This window comes from Dermacentor silvarum, chromosome 1 (assembly GCF_013339745.2).
Source record: "Dermacentor silvarum isolate Dsil-2018 chromosome 1, BIME_Dsil_1.4, whole genome shotgun sequence".
Lineage (NCBI taxonomy): Eukaryota > Metazoa > Arthropoda > Arachnida > Ixodida > Ixodidae > Dermacentor > Dermacentor silvarum.
Window position 1 is genome coordinate 13,119,671 of NC_051154.1, and position 21,924 is coordinate 13,141,594.

Genomic DNA, 21,924 nt, shown 5'->3' on the forward strand with positions numbered 1-21,924 from the left:
AATAGCTGCCTCCGAAAGCGGCGCGCGCGCTTCGAAAGATCATAGATCTCATGATTCCACTGTGTCTGCAGCTGATTTTATCGATGGATCGAGCAGCTGTGAGTCTGAGGATGCTGCCTTTTCGTCGGACTTTGCCTCTGAGAGCGACGACAACACAAACCAGCCCAGAAAATCGGCAGCAGCAGCCCGGCACGCCCAACAGTACTGCTTGCAGTTAAATATTTGTATTAGTGGAACACATGTCCCATGAAAAATTTCGATTTTTTTGGAGATGGTGCCTATTAGATGGCAACACATTTTGTATATCTCATAATTTTTGTTACATTTATTTCTTAGTAGATACAAGCATGTCTTAACAAACTTTGCTCAATTTTTTCCCACAATCTTGATTCTGGCAATTTATAGCCTTTTTTATGCCATACATATCGTTAATAAAAGTTTTACGCGTGAAAAGTGCATTCATTCTGCTTTTTGTTTATGTATTACATAAAATATTGAGTGCATAGTTCCTTCAGAAAAAAATCTGGCATAACCTACAAAAAACACCTATTTTCCCCACGGTAGGGAAAGAGTTAAAAGGGCCCCTCACAAGGACCCATAGCAAATTTTGGTTATACGCTGAAAGTTGTCATGTGCCCTCTAAGGAGTGTTCTACCACCAGAATTGTCCAGATTAGTTCATTAATAGCAGAGATACGTATATTTGAAGTGTTGCGAACCCATGATTTCAGGAGGCCAGTGTCACCACCAACACAGACACTCTTTCCACTTGCCCCGTCTAGCATCCTTCCATACTGGAACTGGAGTATTGTGTGACAAACATGTCATAGGCCGCGCATCTTCGTTTCTTTTCTCTCTCTCGCGTTCTTGCTGAGTGGCGCACTTTCGGTAACGGAAGTGCGCAGATACAATGGTATAATAGTATAATTTGTTTGCAACGTATGCAATGTAGTATAATTCGTTTGCAATGTTTAAGAGTGTGAATAACAATGACAATGCTGACATTTTCATAAATGGCACCTCTATTTTTAAAAATATTATATTGAAGTATTCTTCTAAATTATATGTATTTTGTTCATGATATTTTTTTTCTACTTCTTTATTGTGCACCAAATCAAAATGCTTTTGTATGCTGTTTTGGGGCACATGAATAAACAATTCAATTCAATCACAAATTCAATTCCTGCCAGCAGAAGACACACACCAATGGTGTCAAAGAATAGCCATATGCTGACATTTTAGACCACATTAAAGAACCCCCAGGTGTTGGAAACTAACCTACAGCCTATACTGCTATGACTTTAACCTTTTCAGGCACCAATTATTTCTGTTGATTGACAACTTTCCCCTCATTTCTTCCGTCTTCAGAATCATTAAAAGCATACAGCTGCAGAATAGATTAAGAATTTTCAATTCTTTAGTGAGTTTTGTCAAGTTTATAGATTGTGGACTCCATGCGAAAACTCACTACAGGAACATCAATTATGATAACATCAACTATTTGATGACCAGCAGGCTTTAAAAGCACCTATCTAGCGACTTGAAACTGATGCCTGGTGCAAGACATCGTGAAAGACAATGAATTAAGTGCACCTGTTACATACGACATACTCACACCGAGCAAAAACACCCAGTTGTCTACCTTTCCACTCGTTTTACTAAAACATTTTGCACTTTTTATTCACAAATTGTAGCACTATTCCAATCGAAAGTGTTTCAAGATGTACGCAACACATTTTAAATATCATTACTTTGATTAATATCTTTGGTTTTGATGTACTATCTTGGTGTACACAATTGTGTACACAGCACCTTAAAGGGTTAATGTTCATGTGTGGCTATGGGACACAGGAACCACAAGAAAGACAGTCACTAATGCCAGTAGTTCCAAGGTTGGTGCATATGAGCCAATAGCTTGTCTTAAAGGGCCTCTCACCAGACCCCCTTGGAAATTTTGGCTAAACAGAAAACGTAAACTGTTATCTTGGGAGCATCTTATTTAAAGCAGAAATTTGGGCTAGTTGGTTGTAACTGAACTTAAGACATCGTAACAAGCGCTGAAGGACAGGAACACAAAGAAGAGACAAGTAGACTGGAAGAGCGCTAGCGCCCGTCCAGTCTACTTGTCTCTTCTTTGTGTTCCCGTCCTCCAGCGCTTGTTACGATGTATGGGAGCATCTTGCCACAAGAATTTTCAAATTGGTTATTTATTAGAGCAGATGAAACTGAAATGTCTCATTGCCATGCTGCCAGGAGGCAAGCTTCACCGCAACATAAAAGACCCTCATCTTTGCCTCAACCAACGTCTGAAAGCGATAGTCCTTCCCTGCCTTCTCCCATACTGGAACCAAGAAACTGGTTATGTTTACATCACGAGCCCCGCCTCTGCTTTTTTTTTAATTCTTTTTCTTTTTTGCTGTGTGGCGCACTTCCAGTGGCAGTTTGACACATGCTGCATTGGATGATTTACTGAAGTCACATGCCATAATCAATGACATTGCAGGCAGTGCGTCTTACGTAGAGGTGTTTATGCATGCAACCTTTAATCTCCGGCATAAAGCGGCGCTCACTCGAGAGGAAGGGTGCACAGGTGTTCATTTGAAATGTCAGCTGTTTTCGCGCCTTGGAGCAGTTTGATACTTTGCAGACATGATCATCAGCACATGATTCATGCATTGTGCAAAGCCTGTTTGCAATGCCCAAACCACACATTCAGTGAAAGTACACTAAAGCCTGTGCATGCAAGAACTTACACATCAAGTTTTCTGAAACTTTACCTTTCACAGCATGAGTATATCTACCAATTAGTGTGCAAACATGTCATATTACATTTTTTTCTGATCTTCATACAACATTTTGCTACCAAAATATATGAAGAAAGCAATATTGTTCACAACATAGCCACAGATATTACATATACATGTCGCAACCTGAGGCCACTAAACTTATGCACTCAGTGCAACTGTGCACAATAGCAGCTTCTACAACACTTAGCACTGTAACAATTGCAATAACGTTGTACAGAAGTTAAGAACTGTCAATCACTTTACAAAAAAATGACATGCACATGCACACCTGCTTGTACACATGCCTGCATGTACACACACACTGTGAATAGCTGTGAATAGTCTACTTATGACTGAAATTTTGCCATATTAGCAGTTACAATGACATTCTGAAAATGGCTGAAAAAATGTAGTTGCAAGGCATTTACACAAGGTAAGAAGAGTGCGAGACAAGGCTTGTCCCTGGGTGAGTTGGTTTTGTTTTATACAATCAATCATGACAAATCAAAATTAATTCCTTTTTTTATTAACGTATTCCTATGCAACTAAGAACAAGAGGTCCCACTGTAGTTTCTAGCTGTGGCAACTCTTTCTGTATAACATCTCCTATAAAGTGTCTCCCTGATATCATGGATCGCGTTTTTAAAATAGACGGGCTGTTCTGCACGGAGATAACCAAGTGCATATGGTTCAGTCGAGTAGAGTAGCCGCCAGTAATTTTTTGTTGATGCTATTCGTTTGAATAATTATTTGCAATTAGCAATTTTGTTAAATTATTGCTCTGTATGCTGTGCTGTCAATGAAGAATTTGTAGGAAATCGAAACTTAAAACTGGCATGTTTTATGACGGGTAGTTTATGCTTGTTTATTTTTTACGGCTGATAAAGAAATCCCACGAAAACTGAAAGATATCACGTGGCTAACCCTCTGCTCACATCAAAAAGCAACACCCTCAAACAAGCTCCATAGCAGTAAATGGCAGAGCTGGAGCTTTACCTTGCGCGCCCCGCCCTCAACAGCGCAGCGTGACAGATTGCCCAGTAACTCCTGTGGAGTCCGTTTTAGGGCGCTGCTTTTTGATGCGGGCGGACTGTTAGTCACGTGATACTTTTCATTTTTCGCTGACTTTCTTTATCAGCTGGAAAAAAATAAACAGGCAAAAAGCACCTGGCTGAAAACATGCCAGTTGTAAGTTTCTTTCAATTTTCCACAAATTTTTCACTGACAGCACGCCATTCAGAGCAGCAATTAAAAAATGAGCTTATTACAACGAATTAATAAATTGAATGGCATTCACAACAAAATTACTGGCAGCTGCTCTACTCTGCTGTGAACAATATACACTTCGTTATCTTCACATAGAATGGCCCGCCTTTTTTAAAAATGCGATGCATGACAACTGGGACGCCCTGTATATATGGACTACTAATGAAACAATAAAAATGAATCTGAATTGATACACAGTAGCACACAAAATAAATTACAGCAAAGACAAACATAGACGAGAGCTACACACTGTATGTCCTACTTGAGTTTTGTCTCACACTCTTGAACTGCTATTTGTCCAGTAGAGTACAGGACATATACAGTGTTACATAATTAACCATGTTTGCAGCTTTTAAAAGTATTCAAGTGATTTGCAAGGAAAACACAACTCAGACTCAAGCAGCATCATACCTAGGTCTTGGTATCCTTCTGCATCCATTTTAAGCATACATTCAATAATTAGTGCTGTCTGGTAAAGCATTGCAACTGCTCACAGATGGCAAAAAAAAAAAAAAATGAACGCACCCAATATGCGGTCTTGGTAGTTTTCCAGCACCCGCAGCAAATTAGTGCAGGACTCCTGGATGGCCCCGAAGAGTTCGAGCTTCGCATCAAGCTCAGCATCGCTGGCAATGATGCAGTCATCTTCCTTGCGACCAATCTTGCGGAAGAATGCCTGCTTGGTGGTCCAGTACTGCTGCTGCATACGCGACACTGTCGATGACTGCCCATAGTATGCAGTAGGCCTTGTGCTGCACACATACGCATCAAGTGGCACCTCTGTTGATTCTCACGTTTTCTACAAGATCAAGGATCAATATTAAACTTCCTGGCCCCCATGTTTTCCAAATAGGTGCAGCCACAGAAGTACACGTGGCAGTACTCCAAATTAATAGCCTAGTTAAAAATGTGTGCTCAAGGAAAATATACATCAATCAATAAAAAAAACATCTATGTGACTCCATGAGCTCAATGACAGTGGTTATTCAACAGGTTCACGATACAAGATACCTTGATCATGGTAGTCCTCACTTAGTGACAAAAAATATTAAAATTTGACGAGTTTTGATGAGTTTCAAAAATTCAAACCTTACTTCAACACTTCCATGAACAAAGAGCCGTTTTAAATAAAGGTTTACCATTCATTCATTCCAAAATGTGACACTGCTTGCTTAGAAGTGCACAAAAATTCAATAAACAAGCAAACATGCAAGTGAAAATATTTAATGCACAGCACTGTACTAATAACAAACATGCAACAACAAGTATTTATAGCAATGCATGACTATTAACATTACTAAAACCACAAGGCTTCAACATGCCACCAACAATATGTCTAGTGCCAACTTTTACAGAAAAATGCCATTTTAAAAAGTCATCTCGAAGAAAACAAGAGACTGAGCCATCTGTAGCATAATATTCCGTAAATCAGGCTGTTGCTTACTGTAAAATTCTGCAAGTAACAAAAGGTTTGAATCCAAACTTTCCCATGTCAAATTTCATTCATGATTTATCTTTAAGTCCCAAAACTTTTAGGGTTCAAGTGTTTTCGATCTTATATGAAAATGACCACGCATTTGTCAGGCAAACCATACATGGGCAATTTTCCTGGCCCTAGAATTGTCCCCCCGTATACATTATTTTAAGATTCAAACTATATGCAGGATTTTATGGCATGTTCTAGATACTTTACATGAAGAAAACAATATTAGTGTATTAATATTAAAAGGTGCACAGCCAGGAAATGATTTCTCAAATGGCCAATAGCAAAAAGTATGTTTATGGAAGCCATATGCACACAACCATATATCTAACTTCTCATTATCAAATACAGGCTTATGCAAGTGAGAAGGTAGATATACAACTGTGATATTTCATATATGATTAACTTATGGCCTAAGCTGAAAAAATTCACTGCTTGAACAATAGACCTACAAGCTTGCAGTGTACAGCTCAGAATGCACAAGCACTTAGGTTTGTTTTTTATTCATAACTTTCACAGATGGTGGCGGTACCACATGGTCTGTTAGCGAACCAGCGACACAGTGGTCAGCATCTGCAGAACGGGCAACTGCTGCATTTTCAGGCACCAAAAGAAGCGCGGACGACTTGCCAGTCAATGTTTTTCCAAATTAGGAGAAGTGTGATACATTGCAAGAAAATAGATATTGGTTTGCACATTCTATCATCAATAAAGAAAATAGTTGTCAAATATTGAGCGAGACAAAAAGAAAGCTGCATGCGGCTGCTATACGCACTGTGCCTCAATTAAATGCACCTTGAAAAGTCAGTGTTCCAAATTTTCACCACATTATTCCATTTTCACCATAACTTGCCAGAGACTCAAGTGCCAGGAAAGTGACTTTCCTATAATCAGTGACCTTGAGATCCCTGCAGTCACTGTACCCCCATATTTTTGTTGTCCCTGCCCATTGTATTCTCTTTCCTTACATTCCTCAAAGACCGAAAAAGTAGAATTGAAAGGACAGGCCCCAATATTTATTTTTCACCTTCCACTGGTTTTGTCCGCTGTTGGCCAACTTAACACTTGTCCGATTCTTTCAATAACCAAGAATCGAATATGCCTCCATAGTCGCGAGATGCGGTTTTCGCCATTGCCTCATCAACGACTCGAGCGAAGGAGAGCTTATTCCAACGGGCACCGCTAGGGGAGCTCTTTGTGCTAGCAAAAACCATTTATCGGCGACAAGCAGCTCTTGCCAGAAGCATTTTCTTTCTGCATGTGTGCCGAGTGTCTCTGGCTGAGCTTTGCTTATTTAAGAAATAATTGCATTGTCATTTTTTTTGCAGAAATCTATTTTGTACTCTTTAATAAAACATGCTAATTGGCCGCACGTAGTGGTAGTCTATCGTGCTTACAAATCGCCAAACCGCGACACGACCACTAAGTTTGTTCTCGGCGATGGTGAGACAATGCTAAGCCAGTGAAACAAAGAAACAAAGCTAAGCCAGTGACGCTAGTGCAGGAAGCAAACGCGATTCTGGCAAGAGCTGCTCCATCAATAAATGGTTGCTGCAAGTGCAAAAAGCTCCCCAAGCATTGACCATTGGAAGCAGAGCCCTTTTGCCGGAGCCATAGATGAGGCAGTGGTCAAATGTTTATCTAAAGGCCACTGCAGATCACTTTTGCGCATGCTCTGTAGCCCGTGTTGCCAACGCCAACACACGGAGATGCAGTTCAGCCACTGCTCGCATGCCCAGTTTACTTTCTGGGGCACCTGTACAGCTGCGCCACCCACAGGCCGCGAAAGTTACTAATAGCAGGTTGATAACATGCTTAAAGCCCAATCAAACAGTAGGAATTACAATGCTAGACTAGGAGCTCACTATAAAGGTACAACATGCACTAAGAAAAGCAAAGCCATGTTGTGGTCAGACGGTTTTTTCCTAGCAGAAACAAAATACATGTCATTTGCCCGATTGGTACCACACAGGGCAGCATTCAGCAGTAACAAGTGCACGGTGGCTCCAGGCAACATCCCACGACAGGCACACACTTGTACCCAACAATGACTACCTGCAGATGTAGGTTTACGTCAAACTTCAACTGGCATGCTTTCGTCAAAGGCATTATTACCTGTTCGGTATGGATTCAACAAGCATAAAAGTTGTCTGCAATGAGTGCTGCTATTGTCCAACAACTTTTGCTTAGGCAGTTTTTGGACCAACGGGCTCGAGACCAGGCGCTAAACTTGTTTTCAAGTAGTGCATGGTCTCGCCGAGACCTATCCCGACAGCACATTTGAATGGGTTGACCAGTTTTATCGTAAAATAGCAGAGCACGCACTCATGCGAAGCAAAATCGTAAACTTGACGGCAAGCCACTGAGCAGGTAAACTTAAAGCAACAGATATCGAGTCCTCAACGCTTGCTTCAACGGATACAAGGATTTAACAGGCTAACGAAACACACCTGTGTTTTCCCAAGAAGGGAAGTCAGAATTTGTGAACAGGATATTGTTGCAACCGTTCGTGTATGCTAAAGTTCTGCCTTGAGGTGAAAACAAATTCACGCAACCATATGCCAGGCCAAAGCGATTACATATCAAGCGAATGCATCACAAGCTGGCGATGGTTAGACGTCAAATACCGAAAGACATGCGTCAAAGGCCGGAGAAAAAAGTGAGAGGCAGGAAAAGGGTTACTTACAAATCATTCATTATCGTTTCAGGAAATAATCATTCCCAGACCTACAATCAGGTGCTAGTAGGCTGTCGTTTGGATTATATCTGAAGGAGAGGTGGCAATGGTTAGTGATCAGAAAGCGAGCATAGGTGCAACACTTTTGATGTGCTGCAGTTAGTAGCCACTGGGGTTAACAAGCATTGTGCGGGTTAGCTCTGCATCACATTCACAGAGAGAACAGAAAAAGAAATGACAACGTAAATACAAAATTACAGCATTAAGATACGTGAAGGCTTCAACCGAATTCCATATTGAAATTATTCCCTGCAAAGCTTGATTTTGATCAGCAATAGGACCGAGCACAGAATAGGCAGGCGAAGAAGTCTGGCCTGAGTGTAGCGCAAAAACTCATACGTTAATTCCCCGTAACTAATAGTCGTGCTAAATAATTATTTCACGCAAACGGAAAAGCAAACCTGGTTACCCATAACGGAAGCAACGCCATATTCCGTACTGCAGCTTCCGGTGAGCCACTCTATTGCCCCCTGGTGCCTGGAAAGAGAAAAAATAAACATTAATCACGCATACGTAGCATTTCGTTATGCAGGTCACGGCCGTGAAAAGAGAGAAAAATTGTGCCTTTCCACAATGCGTGCAGTGAGTACCAACGTCATATACGTTGTGGTTACCATGTGGCTTTGAGCTTTGCAACTGACTTGTTCCTTTTCTTTTTGTGTTGCGCATTTCCACAAGATGGCAACACTTCCCCGCTGATGCCGCAGCAGACCTCAACCAATGCGCTGCCTCAACCCGACTTGACTAATGCCGCTCGGACTCCTCAGCTTGCACCGTAGGTGTTCGATATGGGAAAGAAAAGCAAGTAAAAAAAAAAGTAGCATCGATCATACAACGCAGCTGCAGAAAGAAAGGAGCAGCCTCATACGACAATGCACTCTGCACGTGCAGCTTTCTATGCACAGTTGCCGTCGCATGGTTTCACTTGGTTCTTTATTCTATGGTTTCACCAGCAACGACGGAAGAAACCTGTAGGGTAGTAGTGCACTCTAGTAGTAGCATCGTAGCATGGCCCGCATACCTTAGCTTGTAAGAGCGCGCAACGTCCGGACAAGGCCCGTGAATTTCGCTAGCGCGCTGCGGCTGCGTCGGGAAGGCTGTGCTTCTTCGACTGTTACCAGCAATCGTTTAAAACAAGAAAGAAGCCTGGGAGTGAAATATATTAGTCTTCAAGTCCGAACGAACATTTTCAATTTTGAGGAAAAGCGGAAACACGGCTCGTATGTTCATTTCGTTTCCTACATTCTTGCACCGCCAAGAGACCCGCCAGTCCCCTCGCACCGCCAAGAGACTGGCGTCTCTTGGTTGAGCCATGCGACAAGCGGATAGGGGTATACATGTGTTTTGTGCGTATTCAGTAGTACAAGTACATATCTATGAAAAAGCAATGTAGCGCCTTGTAAAATATTTAATACAAAAGATACAATCAAGAAATATTTTCCTGGCGAAAGGTCATTTATTGAGAAGATAAGACATAATGCATATATAAAAATTAAACGATATATAACAATTTCTGAACACAACTTAAGACAAAAGTATAATTAAAAGTTAAAAGAAAAAGTTAAAAGTTTCAATTCTGGAACTTTATGGGGTTAATGTTCTTATAAACTTGGGCCAACATGCGCGCACTGGAGCCCTCGTGTCCAAGCCGTTCCAGAAACGGAAGCACGCGCTCGCAATCTGCTACACACACGAAAATACTAAATATCACCGGGACTGTCAGCTAGCAGCTGATACTTTTCTCCAAACATTTTCAGGAAGCGTGCCCAATGTGATCGATCAGCTGGACCAGGGCAGGCAAAGTAAAATATGACAAAACAGAAGAAAGTAAACGGCTTATTATTGAGGATTTTTCTTTTCTTTTTTTTTTTTTTTTTTTTTTTTTTTGTTTTTGCGGAGCGACAAGGTCTGGCTTTCCGTGGTGGCCCGTGGCCACAGGCACAGTGGCCCTATAGATTTAAGCCTAGCCCCCTTACCCTCCCCCTGAAAATACAGGTATTTTCAGAGCGCTTCTTCGCACGCGAGCTGATTGTGGAGATACATATCTGAAGAACCATTTGGAAAGCTGCCCCAGTAATGCCTCGTATTTAAGCCCAGATGCACAAAACCAAATTATAAAAAAATTTGTGGTGAAATTATCGAAGAAAGCCTAGTGCAAAAGCAGGCTGCTTCTTCATACTTCCTGTCGAAACGACGGACATCGCTGGAATCGAACAGCCTACTGTTTGTGCAAGGTACCTAAACAAGTCGGCCAACGACATCGAGGGAGTGTTTTAGGTTTTAGCACCGGAGTAGATGCCCATCTCTCATTGCGACTACAGGTTTTATGTAAATGTGTAAATACTGCTGCAGATTCTAGTCACCCTTCCAGTGACCACTGCCAGCGCAGAGAGAATATTTTTTAACAAGAGTTTACTAAAAAAATAAAAATGTCACAGTTTCGCCCTAAGGGCGAAGCAATGAATGCGATAGCAACACAGCAATGTCATACGAAGTAAGGTGAGCGGCTTTGGTAGCAATGTGAATTGTAGTAAACATGAGCTGATTAAGTAAGCAGGTGTGCTGCGCCGTAAGTAGACCGACATGAAGAGAGACTCGATGACCACGAGAAGGCGCTTGTGAAACGGTGGTGTTGATGAGAAGCGCTTCCCGTGGGCAGCGCGTGCGAAGGGACACACCTGTAGCGCTGCACTGCCGATCCGGGCAGCATTGCATGTGTAGCGTGCGTTGGAAAATGTGGCCCGACTATTACTAACTGAATGAACAAGCGTGGTGTGAGCGCGCACAAACAAACACGAGTAGATCACACTGAATGACTGCAGAAAACGACTGTCAAAACGCTGGCAGCAAGCATACGCCGCCGCGGGCGAAGGTACGTGCGGTCTATCGCTTCAACGGAAACTGAGCGGCGAATGCACGGCGCATAAAGGTCAGAGCCGTGTGGAGATAAGAGACGGTGCGGACGAGCGACGAGCGCAGTTGTTGGCAGAGTCATGGTCAGAATTATCATGCGAATACGAAAATTATGAGGACATCAATAACCAATTTTGACCGACCTTGCTCACTGAAAGACCGGCCCCTGCGGCGTTTGCCAAAAACACACTCGGATATTGGGTAGTTCAACTTGCCGCATCATCTGTGGCTTTCGTTTGTCCTTTTATTTCCTTTTTAGCTACCTGCTTTTATTTCTTTTTTCAAACGAAGCAATACTCTCCTTTAATTTTGGGTGCAAACTAATTGTTGGCGCTGTGCAGGCAGTTAAATTACACATTTTCGTACTGATTTCTGCATTATTCCTCTATTATTCTACCCATATGGTACTGTCGCGACCGCCGGATGGCCCGAGTACATATCACGATTTCTACGATCATAGTTTTGTTCTTGCCTGGATCATCTTTCTTTCGGTGCGCAAAATTTACTATCTGTGACTGCGCAACATGTTTATTTGTCTTGTTTGACGCATTATATACAGTGACGTTTGCTTAAATACGTAGATTTATTGGAGACATACGTATTTTTAAATGTCTCGTTGCGAGGCTTTCTGTATACAAGCAGTGAACTTGTTTCCAGCGACTCTTTTTTGCCCTTTAGCGAGTTGTATCTTCGCATTTGTATATATATATATATATATATATATATATATATATATATATATATATATATATATATATATATATATATAAACTCCTGCTTTTTATATGTACTCTCTATTGCGACTATAATTTCGGCGCAATTACTCACAATACACGACCGGTAACAGCTGCTCCTGCGCAATACATATTGTCACGACTAAAGAAGACAACGAAGGGCAACGAAGGGCCGCATCATTGAGGTTTTTCCCTGGCCATTGCATATGTACAAAAATGTAAACTGGGTTCTTGGAAGATTCATCAAAATATTTGTCCTCAACTTATTCATTTCATGGCCTTCACGTTTTTCATATCAGCTGCGTGCACTGCTTCGCTGGTTTCGAACTGATATAGTTCTAAAGTCCGTGTGATATTTTCTTTACTTATTAAATAGACAAAAAACGCGGAAGCATTGATATCAGTTATTTCAGCCACAATTTTGAGGGCATACGAATATATTCTTTAAAGAAAAAATACATATTTTACTTGACAGTGCATAGCGTTCAATAATTCGTTTGCCGCATCTAATATACAATGGCATTGGCAATGCAGTTCATGCATTTGAGCCCTCGACAAATCTACAAGGAGGAGGCCGCGCTGCAACCTGAGCCCACTAGGCAATCAACGTCCACTAGAACGTTGATTGCCAAGCATGATAATCTTAGAACAAATTTGAACAGAATGGCTTTAAATAGTTGACTTCATGCATTCTCACTAGTTGACCGACTCGAATGCGCACCTTTCGTTCATATCCCAGTTTGATCATGGGTGCCGAGTTGGAAACAAAATTTTCTAGCGGCACCACCTTCAATCTCCCTTTGTAATATGTTTTATCATCATCATAATCATCATCATCGTCATCATCATCATATCTGAACATGCACGCAACGAAGCCGATGGCGTCAAGGTTCTTTATTCTATGACGTCAAGTCCTTTCTGTTTATGCTGACAATCCAAAGCCGACACTTGTCTGTAACCGCTGCGGCGGAGTCCACGGAGTCGCCGTGGCTGAAGGGCAGTGGCGCACCGACGGGGGGGGGGGGGGGGGGGGTGTTGTAACCCCCCCCCCCCCCCCCCCCTCGACGCGTCCAGCCCCACCAGTCCAACGTGTAGCTTCAGTGCTTTGTTCACATTGCCATTACAATACAGGAGGTGGCTTGAGGTAGAATTTTCCTCATTAACAAAAGCGCTCTATCACTGTCTTGTATTCATTCATCCACTCTTAAATTACTTTGAGTAAAACGCTGAAGAAGTAAACGTCGTCATCATCCTTGGTGTCATTATATTATTATAATTATTAGGCATTTTATTTGGTATTGGATTCCTCTGACTAGAGCAAGGAAATTGCATATTACGCAAAGTGCTAGCTTCCCCCCCCCCCCCCCCCCCCCCCCTGTCAGAGATCCTGGGTGCGCTACTGCTGAAGGGGCACTTCACATTCGCTTCGAAAGTTATTTTTGCAGCCGAATACAGTACAGTGGTCGCCCATTGACCTTCAGCCATCTGACATCGCAGCAATGACAGACGGAACACGTTAGAATCACACTAATTCGCAATCACACCGCTACCGTTCCAAGCTGCAATAACGGCAATTCGCAAATACCAGTGTGAGGAGGAGAGCGGCGCGCTGGCTCGAGGCTACTTTCCTCTTCGTCGATAAAACGGTCTACAGACCCTTTTCGCGGCGATACTATGGTCACCGTACTATGGTGGCCCCCTCTAGCCACCATAGTGATACCGTCGGCGCCGCCATGTTTGATCACGTGGTGACACGTCCATTGCTTGCCTCAGCTGCCTCCGTTGCCTCCGTATTTACAATGGATGTGCATGACGCCCCGGTGCGGCTCAGCAAACCTCTGTTTTGGCGGCAGATATCGTAGACGGTGGCTAGGTGAACGACACAAAACTGTGGTCACAGCTTCAGAGGACACGTAAGCGCTTTCTAAACTCATTACGCATTGTCCAAACGGCGCGAGCAGCGTATGCGGTGCTTGTACTAAAAGCGGCGCCAGAAATGTATTCCAAGCTGTCCAAACTTTCCGCTTATGAATAAAATCGGGGTCACTGTGCTTTGCTTTTTGTTCTTTATTTGGCAAACACTATGAAGCAGCGGCTTGTCATGTTTCTGACTCACTAAAGTTCCTTGATGCGGTCACTATTTCACTTTATTTTCTGCCTATATATAATCGCTCGCGGGTGTGCTTTGTTGTGATAGATTTGTTCTTGCTGCGCACAAAGGGCTTACAACTTATGTACATGTTTTGTATTGTACTTTGTACTTTGTAACAGCTTGTAGCAAAGACGTATTATGGCTAGTCACTCGCTTACTCTGTGGACCGTCACAAAACGTTCGGCTTCGAGCATTCGTGTGCTGTCGGTGTAGTTGCTGTGACACATTGATTCAAGTGTGCGCCCATTCACTTATTCCTAATACGTTGGCGCTAGAGTGGGCATACGTTTAGTGCCAGTTGTGGTGGATAAGTGTTGATAACGTTCGAGAAACTTACTATGCCACTAAGCGGTGCATCTTCTTTTGCCACTGTGTAACGAGCGGATACTAAATCTTGCCGAAGTTCCGTGGTTGAAGTCCTTTCTTTGGAGATTAACGATGCAACGCCGGCGGATGAGTGAACTTTTTGTGCTCGGGGAAAGCCGTGCATCGCGAAGGGCCGGCAACGCAGGCAGTCTTTATGCAGCGGCGGTATATGAACTTGGTCACACAGATTCATTACATTTCTTAATGTACATTTCTTAGTGTAAACTTTGCAACTAAATGCCAGTCACTATTTTTGCAGGCAACTGCAGCACGTGTCTTCCATATACCGCTCCACATTTTGCAGCATGAATGGAGCACAGTGCGTTAGCGAACCCCCAGTTGCATTTCCGACAGCCGATTGCACAGAAGCAGGGCAGAAGTTGTAATGGCTTCGTATTCGTGCGCATTTGCTGAGGCAACGTGCGGCGCGCCGCCGAAAGCGCCATCTTGTTACTCCGGAGCAAACTGCTCCGCGAAAGGTAACGTGTAACCTCATGCAATGCTTATGCTCTGCACCGTTCACAATTAAGCTGCGCCGAAATACAAAGAGCAGTTTATGAGAATGCATAATGTGAGACGTCTGCGCAGTGAGGTCACAAGGACGAAGGCGATGTTTGACATTTGTCGAGGGAAGAATGGTGAGGTGTATGGGGGCAGAGAAAAATAAGACGCGGAAGGCAGTGCTGAGGTGTTATTCGCCCGTTTTATTCTTCCGCCTTTGGTCTAATGAAAAATGGCGCGCGCGCGCGTACTCTATAGCATCTCGCAAGTGCTACACGACGACGAGGCAAGCTTAAACACCAGCGCCGATCGCTCCCCTAGTAGGCAGATTGTGACGTCGAGGTAGAGTAGGTAGAGTGTACCAGAACCATATTCTAGTACACTCTAGTCGAGGGTCGCCCCCTGTCCCGAAGGAGTATGGAGTTATTTCCTCCATGCGTTGCAGCGCGCCTTATTGATGGTTGCGCTTCCACGATGGCAAGCGTGGTACGCTTTATTTCTGTGACGTGCAGTGCCAAAACACCGAGACCCACCCGTGAAATTCGCAGATAAGACAAACGCTATACTTGTACGCTGCGCAGTTTTCTTTTTATTCGTGTCGCGTTGTAAATCGAGTGGCCTTTACGTGCACATCGATAAGTTTTGTAAGCTTCGTACGTACGTGTGCGTCCATGGACTCAATGCTGGCCCCTTTTCAGGATGAAGTGCTCTGCAGCACCACGCAGCTATAGCTGATGAGATACATTGTCGTGGTTACGTGCACAATGTAGTCTTTTCGAAACGCTGTAATTGTGGCAGCGTGTATTGGCGGCAGTGAAGGAGGAGGAAACAACTTTATTTTGGTAGTTTGGCTTAGTGAGGGGTGGCTATCATGTGATGCCTTACAACCACATCCTCGGCTCTTTTGATGGCCCGAAGTTGAACTTACAGTTTCGGGTTCATGAGTATCGCTTCCCACGCTTCAGGTGAGGGAGCGGCCAGGAGACCTGGTGGGGGGTGGTGGTGGTGGCGGCAGTGGAAAGGACAGATATCATGGGTATTTTCCGTGATCTAAGTATCCACGGTCTGCGAGTCTGTGAAGCGGCCGCGTGTCGTAAGAACGATAGCAGTAGTAGTATACCGATTTAAACACTTAGTTCGGTCTGCTGTCATACGCCTTTGCAACTCTGTGCATCAATAGCACGTAACCGTTGCCAAAAGGAAGATCATTTATCATTCTGCTGAATATGTTGTTCCCCTACTAAGTGATGCTAAGAGCTTTTGAACCACGCAACAAGCGCGAGGTCGGGAGCACAAACTGCTTAACACTTGCTTTTTTAACATGCGTAACAGCGTTAAAATCGCACGACAGAAATTCCTGTGATCAGTTTCCTTGTGCTTGGACATAGCGAGACGTGTGGCTACTGTGTACAAAGCTTTTGAAATCTGTTGCACAAAACATCACGCCCATGTTTCTGAGAGAGACTAAGCACATACACACACAAAAATTATGCGGATCCCACGGACTGTGGGAATCGATGTAAAGGAAGCTTTCTATGCTGTTTGCTTTGATTGACGATGATTAGCGGTGATGTTGACGGCGAATGTTTAATTTCTTCAGCGTTTAGTGCAATACGAGAGTGGTAAGTTGATGTTAAACGTTACCTTGCGTGCACCACTGCTTGTTGTCTGCGTAGTACACAGAACGTACAGGGAAATGTGTTTGCTTGAGGCGTTGTGCGCCATTGTTCATAACCTCTGGGAGGGTTGAGCATTGGCATTGCCTCAAATGGCATATCGCATCCTGGCAGAAGGGCTAAACCTTAATTGAATTATGGGGCTGTACACGTGCCAAAACCACAATCGGATTATGAGTGGCGGACTACGGATTAATTTTGGCCCCCTGGGGTTCTTTAACGAGCATCCAAGTACACGAGCGTTGTATTTCGCCCCCGTCGAAATGTGGCGGTCACGATCGAACCCGCGATCTCAAGCAATGCCGCAAAGCCACCACTGCAGGCACAGAAGGGTTCATTTGACGTGTGATTCCGTAGTGCCGCCTGGACGCTATACAGTGCGTTAGTGCGGTTTTGCGCCTGCACGCCGTGTGTCAGTTGTCTGCTTGACAAATTTCCATCATGTTCATTTTTCAGAAATAGTAGAAACGTACCGTACCGTATCTTCTTAAATTTACCCAGTTTGTCATATTGCGCCTCGGGGTAGCGTTTAGGCCAGGAATCCTCCAGGCATAGGGATGAGTGCGTCCGGGAGTAGGAGCGAAAGAAAAAATCCCAGGGCACCTAAGCATTTATGTGTTGTGAATGCAGAAGCATTAATGTCCAATTGAACGCCTCTGAGCGCTCCTTCAAGTTTCGCGCAGCGAGTAATGAATGAATGAATGAGTAAACCTTTATTTGAAGCAGTGACTTGGCAGTCGAGGTGGGAGGGTCCCTTATTCCAGGAACCCTCTGGCTTGGATCGCCCTCCGGGCCCGGGCGACGAGTTCGCGCTGGTCGACCAGGTCCGGCTTGGAGATCGCAGCCTCCCACGTCTCAGCGAGGAGGGTTGGGTCTGCGTCTGCTGCTATTGGTTGTGTCGTTGTGATGCTTGCTCGGGTGTGCTTGCATCGCAGCCAGCGCCACCACGCACAAACCAAGCCGGCGCCGACTGATGATGACGGCGCCGATACCTCTGTTGGACGCATCGCAGTGGAGCACACAAGGTTTGGTGGCATCGTAGATGGCAAGGATGGGTTCTTCCGTTACACATTTCTTAAGCTGAGTGACAGCCAGTTCACAGTCAGGGTCCCAGTTCCAGGTGGTGTCTTTGCTGAGTAGGCGTGTCAGTGGATGAGCAATTTCACTGAAGCGGGCGATGTACCGACGGTAAACATTGACGGTGCCGAGAAAACGCTGCAACTCTTTAGGGCGTGATGGCGTGGGAAACCGCAGGATTGCCTCCACGTTGCCTTGTTTCGGAGTGACTGTGCCATTTGAAACCCTGTGTCCCAGGTACTCAATGGAAGTTTGTGCGAATTGACATTTCTTCAATTTCAGTTTGACGCATTCGCTTCGAAAAACGTTTAGAACGGCATCTATAGGTGCTTCAAATTGTCTGAAAACGTGTCAGAATAGACGACAATGTCATCGAAGTAGTTCGTGACGTGCGTCAAGTGGTGTTTAGTCAAGATGGACTTGACAGCCAGTTCAAAAGTGGCTGGAGTGTTCCGGAGACCAAGAGGCATGACAAGCCATTCGTAGTGACTGGTCCGTGTGACAAAGGCCGTTTTCGGGATGTCTTTCGGATGCATCCTCAGGTGCCAGTAACCTGACGTTATGTATAACGTCGAGAAGTACGTCGATTTCCCGAGAGAGTCAAGAATGTCGTCGATGCGAGGGATGGGTTGATAGTCGGGACCGTCACTGCGTTTAGCTTGCGGTAATCTATGCATGAGAAACGCCTGCGTTGTTCTCCTTTTTTCTCGGCCAGAAGCGCCGGCGCAGCGTACGGTGACGTAGACAGTCGTATAACGCCTTGCGTGAGAAGGTCGTTGATTTGTCTGTCCATTTCGACGCTATCGGCTTCTGAGCATCGATAGGGAGCCCTGCGGATGGGAACATTGTTGGTGAGAGGAATGTGATGCGTTTCGCTCGTGATGCACCCAACGTCAGTCTGTGATTTGGAAAAAAATGTTCTCGTACTTATGAACAAGCTGCTTCAATGCCATCCTCTGAGTTTCATTTAGATGCACAAAATCACGAACTTCAACTTCCTGCAAACAAGCGACCATGTTAGCCGTGGAATGGTTTTGTGGGCGAGGGTGGAGGATGTCACTCCCTTGGCGTAGAGTCAGGGTGTCAAGTTCCAGAGACAAGTGTCTATGCTTCTCAATTTAAAAACTAAAACTTCACCAGGCCCTCATAATATCCCAAATGCGTTTCTGCGTCGATATGCCGAGATGGTTGCCCGTTTTCTTGTAATCACTTCCGTGCTTCCCTACGTTCATCTAGCATTCCCAGCGATTGGAAAACAGCGCGAATCGTGCCAGTATTCAAAACAGGGGATAAGTCACTGGTCTCAAATTATCGCCCCATATCGCTCACTTCTTCCTGTTGCAAAATTCTTGAGCATATCGTAGCCATCTATATCCCTGACTTTCTAAACAATAGGAATATATTAACCCCTTTTCAACATGGTTTCAGGAAGGGTTTTTCCACTGTTACTCAATTTGTCTCAGCCATACATACTTTCGCATCTATTCTAGATAAATCCGGGGAAATTGATGTTATTTTTTTGGACTTCAAGAAAGCCTTTGATTTAGTTCCTCACGCTAAACTCATTTTCAAACTTAAACACATCGGCCTTCCAAGTTTTATTGTGGATTGGGTTTCCGCTTACTTATCTAATCGCACACAGTTCATTAATATAAACGGTTACTGCTCATCCAAACTTCCGGTTACATCAGGTGTTCCTCAGGGAAGTGTTTTAGGACCATTGCTTTTTTTTTAATATATATTAATGACATTGTTAATGTTATCCATGAACCTGTCGAAATAAGGCTATTCGCTGACGATTGTGTTTTGTTTAAGAAAATTGATAGCGTAGACGATCAGGTGCTTCTAAACAAATGCGTGAGTAACGTTTATCAATGGTGCAACCAATGGGGTATGAAGCTAAACTCTGAAAAAACAGTGTACATGAATGTAACCAGAAAGAAAAATTACTTCTCTTTTCCATATACGCTATCATCTCACCTACACAAAGAAGTCAGCGAATATAAGTAGTTTGGCGTAACAATAACAAAGAATCTCAGTTGGAATAACCACGTATCTAACATATGCGCATCCGCCTTCCGCAAGCTATGCTTCCTCAGATATAAACTTCGACAAGCCCCTCCATCCGTCAAGCTGTTGGCCTATAATTCAATCATTAGACCTGCCCTCGAATATGCATGTATTATTTGGGACCCACACACTAAGAAAAACATTGATGCTCTAGAAATGATTCAACGTAAATCCATTCGGTTTATCTTTTCTAAATACCGCATGACGGACTCCCCAACTCTTATGATGCAACGAAATAATATCCAGGAACTTAAGCTCCGTCGCAAAATTCTGAGATTAAAGTTTCTTTTTCACTTGAAAAACAACCATCTCGCATTAGACCCTGCTCCGTACATCCAACCTCTGATGTCACGACTGACTCGAAATCGTCATGCTGAATCGCTAACACCATTTAGAACACGTACTAACACATTCAAGTTTCATTTTTTCCGCAAACCATTACAGACTGGAACGCTTTGCCGCTATTTATGCTACAGAACAGGGACTTATTCGACGCATTAACGTCATAATGTGAAGCGCTTTCTTTTGTTTTCTTCTTGCTTTTTTTTTCCTTTTTCTTTCTTTCTTGTCGTGAACCCTAGGACTGTTTTCCCTAAAGTTGCAATGTTTATAATTGTTTTCACGGCCATAGGGTGCTCATTGGTGTGTAACGTTTATGTATATATTATTTTTTTCCTCTCTTCATGATCTGTAATGAATTCTGTTCGATGTTTTTTTGCTTGTGTAAACCTTTGATACCCCTCCTGCATGGGCCCTAGCTTGGGCCTGCAGTATTTTGTAAATAAAATTAAAATAGAGAGGCAGGTACTGTCCAAGCCAAGAAGTAGGTTGCTCTTCATGCCTTGTAGAACATGTGACTGAATTTCCTTTGTGATTTTTCCGATTTGTATCTTTAGGTTGACGCGACCCAAAGTTTTGGTAGATGATGTAACTTGTTGAACATTGATGCGTGAATCTCTCATTATTTGTAGGTGAAGAGCCGCCAACACTGCTTCGCTGATACAGGCAATCGTGGCTCCCGCATCAAGAGTAGCGCTGACAGGGTACTCGTTAATGAGCGCATCAAATTGAATTAACGTAGCTTTGGGTCACCCCCCCTTGTTTCCCTGGTTGGTAGTGAGGCCGGAAATGCTTGCGCGTCGTGTGCCAGTGCATCTGTCGGGGCAAACCATGCATTGCGCAGTGTCTGCATTCGGACGCGGGTGCTCGTGTCCGTGTATTAGGTGGACGCTGATGGACGCTGCCGCTTGCTGCGTTGATCTGCATGTTTCGACCTGGTAGAACGCGCTGTGATTTAACTCGCTGCATAGTTGACTCTACTCGTTGCGCAGCTGAAAGCCACGTCACTGGTGTAGACGGGTTAAGCCCAGCAAGAGCCATCTCCATATCGGCGGGAAGGCCGTCGATGAGCCGTTATATAAGGTGCGCGTCCTTTAGGTCGGCAAGGTGTCCCAGACACATTTTTTCATTGTAGTAGTCCTTCAGGCTCTTGCCCGGTTTTAGCTGACAATGAATGAACTGACGGAAAGGATCCGCCACGGTGCTTGTAAAGCGTTGCGTCATGCATTGAGTGAGGGTCTCCCAAGATGCATCAGTGTCAAACACCTCAGTAAGGTAGCATCGGAAGGCCTCACCTTCAAGGTAATCGGAGAAATGGCACAGCTTGTCTCACAGCTTGTCATGCAGCGGCCGCAGTCTTCACCTCGAAGAGCTGGAGCCACTTGTCACAGGAGACGTCCTCGAGTGCTCCCGAGTACTTCGGGATGTTGATGGCTTTGTTGGATGTCGTCACGATGTAGGGCACGGTAAATCCGGTCGACTAGAGTCGTCTTCTGCGTATTCTGCACTAGTCGACTAGTGCATCGTCTTCTCGCGAAGATCATGACATATATATGAACGAGAAGAAAGAGAACCGAGGGGCCCGATTTTATTAATCATATCATAGCAAGCCAACAAACATAGACACCAAGTGCAACATAGGGGAAATTACTTGTACTCACTAATTTTACTAAAGAAAATGATAAATTAATGGAAATTAAAGTGGATGAAAAAACAACTTGTCGCAGGTGGGGAACAATCCCAAGTCTTCGCATTACGCGTGCGATATATATATATATAAGCTTACTCACGTGAAAACTTGCTGAATAAGGCATGCCACGAGGCT

The 21,924-nt window shown here is 44.0% G+C and overlaps 1 protein-coding gene across 6 annotated transcripts in view; it reads right to left on the reverse strand.

The window, feature by feature from the left end:
• The window catches only part of LOC119456892 (islet cell autoantigen 1-like), a 77,777-nt gene extending 68,874 nt beyond the window's left edge, over nucleotides 1–8,903 (reverse strand). Inside the window, exons 1-3 of one of the 6 annotated variants that reach the window (XM_049665015.1) lie at nucleotides 8,886–8,903; nucleotides 8,681–8,748; nucleotides 4,577–4,803 (exon numbers count right to left, since the gene is read on the reverse strand). In XM_049665015.1, the coding sequence (XP_049520972.1) occupies nucleotides 4,577–4,803; nucleotides 8,681–8,748; nucleotides 8,886–8,888 (298 nt within the window). In that variant the 5' untranslated portion in view covers nucleotides 8,889–8,903. The other 5 variants (XM_049665024.1, XM_049665019.1, XM_049665014.1 and 2 more) reach the window with 5 other exon arrangements.
• Nucleotides 8,904–21,924: the final 13,021 nt, after the last annotated feature.